The 7,047-nt window shown below is 37.2% G+C and overlaps 1 protein-coding gene across 1 annotated transcript; it reads left to right on the top strand.

Moving 5' to 3' along the window:
• The first annotated feature begins 2,711 nt into the window (after window positions 1-2,711).
• On the top strand, window positions 2,712-5,305 carry LOC143864010 (uncharacterized). Its single transcript, XM_077374829.1, has 3 exons — window positions 2,712-2,857; window positions 2,936-3,024; window positions 5,012-5,305. The coding sequence occupies exons 1-3, from the start codon at window positions 2,822-2,824 to the stop codon at window positions 5,154-5,156; spliced, it is 270 nt and encodes an 89-aa protein (XP_077230944.1). The 5' UTR covers window positions 2,712-2,821; the 3' UTR covers window positions 5,157-5,305.
• The last annotated feature ends 1,742 nt before the right edge of the window (window positions 5,306-7,047 follow it).

Raw genomic sequence — 7,047 nt, 5'->3', positions numbered from 1 at the left:
GGACGCCAGCAATTCCCATGATAAAATACCTTTATCTCATGGGAAAATGAGAAAAATAAAAAATAAAAAAAAATACTGGATTTTTAAGGGAAAACTACTAAAAACCCCCTATATCAGAACTTATCTTCAAGAATCCCCCAAAATTTCCTTACTAATACGACCAATTTATGCCTTAAATAACTTTTAGTTTTTTCTTCACCGATTTTACCCTTGATTAAAAGTTATTTTAAGGAAAGCAAGTGACAAATCCCTAAAATCTCACCCTCCATCATTAATAATGGTAACCCGGATAGTTTTGAGAAAAAAAGAGAGGGCAACGATAAGTTCGCGCCCCCTCGCACCCCAGTAAAGGAGGATATGTGGCAGGCTTTTAGCGTTTTTTAACATGAATGGGGTGCGAATTATCCTACAGTGGGTGCAGATTTATCATGGCCCAAAAAAGATTCATCTCTCTCTGGTACATCCATTCGTTTATTGGGCCCAACTAAAATAGGTTTCATTTGTGTTAAGTACATATTTGTAGAGAGAGACTTGGGTCGGGCTCAACCCGAACCCGACAGGTTCAACCCGATTTTCTCTACGGTTGGGTTGGCATTTCCTCAGTTTGGGTTAGTGATGGGAAAAGCCAACCTAATTTAATTTCGAGTTGGGTTAAGGTTGAGGTCTCGGCAAGGCAACCCGACCCGAACCCTACCTCCATCCTCTAATTTTATCTTCATTTTCTTTTGGTTGTGTTTTTTTCTTGTATTTTTCAGTTTGGCCCTAGGTGAACGCGAACCCAACCCGTGAGCCGGACCCGATAGATGGGTTGGGTTAGGGTTGAGAGATTTAGACCATCCTCAACCCGAGTAGCACCCCTATTGAGTCGATTCCATAATTGTAGGGGGGGGGGGAGAGAGAGAGAGAGAGAGAGAGAGAGAGAGAGAGAGAGAGAGAGAGAGTTTTCAAAAAGATTTGTATTACCGAATGGAGAGATTTTAGGGATTTCTCTTTTTCCACCCCTTAATATATATTTTATTCTAATCATAAACATTACCTAAAGTTAAGGTAAATATAATTAAGGGTAAAATTGGTAAAGAAAAGATTGAAAGTTATTTAAGACATAAAACCGCAAGTATTAGTAATTAAGAACATTTTCGGGGTAATGGTAGATAAGTTTTAGGAATGATAAATGCGCCCCTTTTCATTACTTCGGACACTCAGTTGCAGTGTACGACAATCGGTTGAATCCTTCCCATGTGAAGTACATCGGCCCCTATGCAGTCACAGATACATTGCGGCTGGGTGTCCCAATTAATGAATAAGGGCGCATTTATCACCTCCCAAGTTTTAATGTAGGGGATTTCTAGTAGTTTTCCCCTTTTTAAAAATCCTAAAAATAGGAGAAAAATCTTTAAATACTCATATACAATGAGAAATAACCAAAATGCTAATATCTCATAGAAAATAACCAAAAAAATCCTTATCTCCATGGGCGGGGCCACTACTTTGTTTATTTGGACCCCACAACTGACCACTGCACTTTTTTTACCCACAATTGAGGGCCCACAAACTTCCTATATATTAATGGTGAAAAATTAGAATCTAAAACTTTTTAGGACTTTATAATGCCCCATTTTTTCACGACCAATGTAGGACTTTAAAGCCCTGATCACTCTGAAATCCCCACTGAAGACCCTGCTTGAAAAGTCCCAGGCATTCTCAGAGTGACCCACAATCCACTCGACTTCCCTAGAGTTTAGAACAATCTAAGAAATACCTAGGGGATTTAAAATCACACACGACCATCCTCTCCCCTCTCAAAACTTGGGTTTATGCCAATGAAGCTTGAAGGTGAAGAATTTACCTTAGGATGTTAATATGTTATGCATTTTTCTTGGACGCTTCCCCTTTTTACCTTATTTTTACTGGTTGTTATCTTTTTAGGCAAGCTTAAATTGGTCCCCTGCTAGTCTCCATTCGTTCTCTTTTTACCTTTTCACGAGTTGTTACATGTTTTCGTCCTTACAAGTCCCCACATTTGCCGTAGGCATTGCCTCAAAATCATCTCTATAAGATAATCCCAACTCTTCAATGTGTGGAGAATTATATAGGATGTCGCATGTCTATAGATCGAAGGTTTAGGATCATCCAATAGAGATAATTTTGGGGGAACAACCTATTCACATTGAAGCCAAACAATTGAATGGTTAGGATCAGTGTATTTTTTTAAAAGTATGCGCATCCCTAGTCATAGACACCATATAATATCTCCTCTTTTGTGCAATATATTAGGTGGCCCCACCCAAAGGTACATATATTTATTTTAAATACACTGGAGCCCACCTTGTTTGAAGATCCAAACCATTCAATTTTTGCGCCCCAATGTAAGTAAACTATGCACTAAAAATCATCTCCATGGGATGAACCTAACCCTCTAATATGTTGACGAGTTACACCGTATAGAAATCTCCATTGATAGGAAGGTTAGGATCATCCTACGGAGATGATTTGTGAAGTACATCCTAATTACATGTTGGCGTCCAACAACTGAATTGTTTAGATCTTCGAAGAAGGTGGGCCTACTCTATTTTTTAAAAGAATAGGTGCACCTATATACGGACACCGCATAAGGTATTTTTGTTAGAAAATTCATTGGAGCCAACGTTATTCTTAAAATCCAAATTGTTCATTTGTTGGACCCCAATGTGTGTGTGTGTGTGTGTGTACGGACACCGCATAAGGTATACACACACACATTGGGATCTCTCTGTGAGAGGGAGAGAGTCGAGTCTTTTCTAAGTTTTGTTGCTATGAACTTTTTTTCCTGAGACCTGCAATCATGGCTTCCACTCCTAATCGATGGTTGAAACCCGAGGTAATCTTCTTCTTCTTCTTCTCTCTGAATTTCTTTTTTGTGGGTGTGTTATCTTCTAATTTCTACTGGCATCTGTAGGTTTATCCACTCTTTGCTGTGGTTGGAGTCGCAATAGGAATGTGTACAATTCAGCTGGTTCGCAACATCTGGATCAACCCTGAAGTTAGGTCGGTCCATTACTTACTATCTAGCTATTATTTTTACAATAATGCATACATATTAGTACACGATATTCCCATCATTTCTAGCTTGGACCCTTTTGCCAATTATATTAGGATTTCTTTACCTCTATGATCACCATTTCTTCTCTCTCTAATATTTTTATGACACCATTAGTATTGTCCTATAGTCCCGCTTTCTAACTTTCTGTAATAATTTCTGCACATATCAGTACTATAAAATGGATTTTGCAAGTCATTGGGGGGCCGTGGCCACCCCACGCTATATGTCCCTCCGCAACTGGTCTGATATTATAGTGTGCTTGATAGGGTTTTCTAGTTTCGGTTATTACGGGATTTTGAGACCGAATCAAATCATATGGTTCTATTTCTGAAATTTTTGCCTACTTACTACTGCGTAACCAAGATCGAAATTAATTCATGAAATGCCATTTTCATTTTTTTGAAAATAATACAAATCTGTCATTTTCATTGATTTAATCCTTTAAAATTAGAGGAAAATATACTTTCAAAAAAATGTTATCAAATGGACAAGCCTGGTCCTAATTTTATACATGTTATTAATCTATCAATTAATGAATTGGTTTATTTTTTCCATTTCAGAAATTATTTATTTTTATTATAAAATTATTTAATAATTAGAAATTTATATTTTTAAAAATAACTTATCAAATATCCAACTTCAAACCATTTTCTTCTATAAAATGACAAGCATATCGCAACATTAGTGTGGGTGTTGTCTACAATCCTAAAAACAAACATATCTTCCCGGGATATTTTATTTAAATATTTTATTATTTTCAGGTATTTACCGGAGAAAAATTAGAAAAATAAGATACATAAAAATTTAAAATTTAAAACAAAATTAGGACAACAAATAAAATCGTGAATTTATCACGATCTTTTCGTGACATTTTTGCAGTAAAAATAAACTACAACGCGGAATCTCGATGATTTTTCAAAATCTCGGGGTTTTTTCATTTTATCAAAATACAAGCAAGAAAATCATGTTATTTTCTAAAAATGCCGGAGATATTTGTGGCCCATTTGCAAATGAGAAGAAGTTTTAGCGGTATTTGAAGAGGTCCCAAATCATGCCAATAATGATCTCAAAATATACATGCAGAGACATTAGTAGCATTTAAGCACCACTTTGGAAGCCATTAACTAAGAGAGAGAAAATGTTATAAACATTACTAGCATTTAAGATTATATGCAAATAAGACTATATAAGATGATATTCAAATAATTTTTAGGGTTATCCAAAGATAATTGTACTTAATAGATTTAAGTAGCAAGTGTTAAACTAGGGTCAGGATATTCAAAGAATTTCTAGAAAATGCCATAATCACATATACAATAGATCTAATCAAAACAACACTACAAATCTATTAACCTAAATGGATCTAACCATGCAAATTACTAGATTACAAAAGAAAGATTAAGAACTTATCTCTCGATCGGCAACAGTAGAGATTGATCTGGGCTGGATCTTCCATTGCCTTTATGGTCAACTTGATCTCTAATGGGAAAGATATCCTTATGGTCAGTTACATAGAAGGAGAGACCATCCCCTTTATTTATAGGAAAAAATGCTTAAAGTTCCACCCATAATAGAACTCTAAGTAGCTTAATCAATTTAACCAACTACTGATCTTGATGTAGTTGAACTTAGAGCTAAACAAATCATTCAAGTCTCACTAAGGATGAGATGCAGTAATTATATTATATCTCTTACTGATCACTTTCCTTAATGGGTAACTCTTGCTCACATAAGATCTTATACTAAGAGCCTTGTGAGTTTTCTTTGGTTTACTACAAAACCCGGTTGAACGAGGAAAACAGCGATTATATATTAGAATAAGATGATATGCAAATAATTTTTAGGACTATCCAAAGAAGAATGAACTTGATAGATTTAAGTAGTAAGAGCCTTAACTTGTGGATTATTGTTTTTTGTTTACAACAAAACCAGGTTGAGCAAGGACAACAAGGCTGCGGGAGTGTTGGAAAACTATGCTGAGGGAGAACGATATGCTGAACACAGTCTTAGAAAGTTTGTTCGAAACAGAAGGCCTGAGATTATGCCGACGATCAATAGTTTCTTCACTGATCGTTGAATAGTGAGGTATTGAACATCTTTGAGATATTAGTTAGGTAAACGATTTCTGCGCTCCAATGTTTTGATAAACATGGGCTCCAACTTTTGTCGTATAGTATTTAAAGGGCTATCAGAAGAATATTACGGTTCTCAAAAAGCTCTTGAAGCCCTTAAATACTACACCTCTTAAAGCCCTTAAATACTACACGACAAACTTGTGGAGCGCATTTTTATCAAAACATTGGAGCGCTGAAATCATTTCCCTATTAGTTATTGTGATGTTATGATTTGTTTTGTGTTTGTGCTTCAACTTCGAACAGAGTTTGTATGAATAAGTACATATGAGAACACTTATAATTAAGAAATTGTTTTTGACCAATTCCAATGTAAAATTATTCTTGAATTTGAATAATAGCCAAACAAGGAACAGTTTATCCCATGTGGAGAACCACCCCATTGGTTGTTTTTATTAAGAAGCCCCATAAACCTTATATGGTAACTCTATCTTCTTAAATGTTGGAAAGTTGCCTTATTTCCCACCCACCGTAGGTGGCTTGGGTGGGAAGGCAAGAGGCAAAGATAGAAACCCTTTTATTTGGATTTCTTGGAAACAACTAAAAAGATGAAGGGGCTTTCTTCTTTGGAGAGTGGAAAAATCAAGAGAGGGAAAGAGAGAAAAAGAAAAAGAGAAGTGAAGAGAGAGAGACAAAGGGAGAAGAAGAAGAATAGAGGGTTTTCTATCTGGGTTTTCTTCTTGGGGTATTCTCTTGGGTTTCTCTTGGGGTTTTCTCTTGGGTACGTTCTTAGGTTTAAGAAGCAAGGAAAGGGTTGTGGGTTTGTGATTAATCCATTGTAATCCTTGTATATTGTTTTTTCTCATAGTGGAAGATCGTGTTTCTCGCCCGTGGAGCAGGCTTTGCCGAACCACGTAAAATCTTGGTGTTCATCTTGTGGCTTGATTTGCTTGTTTATTTTACTTTTCTGTTATATTTGTGCACGATCGGATCGGATTGTCTGGCGGATTTTCTCAACAAGTGGTATCAAAGCTCAGGTGGAGCGATCGTCGAGGCTAGGTGGAGTGATCGTGGGTGGATCGCAGTTAGAGTGATTTTTTGGAGTAGAAAGATTGTCCAAGAAAGATTCTCGTTCGAGGTGGAGCACTACACTATGAAGGGCGGAGTAATCTGAGATGACGGTAAAATCAAGTTCTACTCAGTTCAACATCGATAGATTTGACGGAAAGGGAAGTTTCACCCTATGGCAGATGAGGGTGAAGGACATCCTAGTTCAACAGGACTTGTCTAAGGCGTTGAAAGGAAATGATGGGAAGCCGAAGAAGATGACGGATGCCGAGTGGGAAGACATTGAGTCGAAGGCGGTCAGCATTATTCGACTATGTCTGACAGATAGCGTTACGTTTAACGTTATGGAAAAAGAAGATGAGCCTAAATTATGGGATAAGTTGGAAAAGCTTTATATGTCAAAAAGCTTGGCCAATCGGTTGTATCTGAAGCGGCAATTGTACGGGCTGAAGATGCAGGAAGGCGGGAATCTTTTGGAACACATTACGATGTTTAACGGGCTTGTGGATCAGCTCCACAAGGCAGAAGAAAAGTTGAAGGAAGAAGACAATGCCCTTTTGCTTCTTACTTCTCTTCCTGATTCGTATGACAACTTGGTGACGACTTTATTGTATGGTAAGGATACGATAAAGTTTGAGGAAGTCATGGCATCGCTTTTATCGAATGAGATGCGGAAGAAACTTGTTCTTGGTGTAAGTGAAGAACAAGGGTTGGTTGTTCATGGTGGGAATCAAAGAGGAAGGTCGTCTGACAAGGGATCAAGAAAAGGCAGGTCAAGATCCAGGGTCGGTGGAAAGGGTGTGCAATGTTAACATTGCAAGGAATATG

This window comes from Tasmannia lanceolata, unplaced genomic scaffold (genome assembly GCF_043159265.1).
Source record: "Tasmannia lanceolata isolate RefF3 unplaced genomic scaffold, GAP_Taslan_0.1 ptg000003l, whole genome shotgun sequence".
Lineage (NCBI taxonomy): Eukaryota > Viridiplantae > Streptophyta > Magnoliopsida > Canellales > Winteraceae > Tasmannia > Tasmannia lanceolata.
This window is presented reverse-complemented; position numbering and strand designations above follow the sequence as displayed.

Excerpts from the sequence above, each read along its gene's own strand:
- LOC143864010 (XM_077374829.1), top strand. The coding sequence starts at position 2,822 with ATGGCTTCCACTCCTAATCGATGGTTGAAACCCGAG. Across the intron at positions 2,858-2,935 it reads ATCGATGGTTGAAACCCGAG|GTTTATCCACTCTTTGCTGT; the intron begins GTAATCTTCTTC and ends TGGCATCTGTAG. Across the intron at positions 3,025-5,011 it reads TGGATCAACCCTGAAGTTAG|GTTGAGCAAGGACAACAAGG; the intron begins GTCGGTCCATTA and ends CAACAAAACCAG.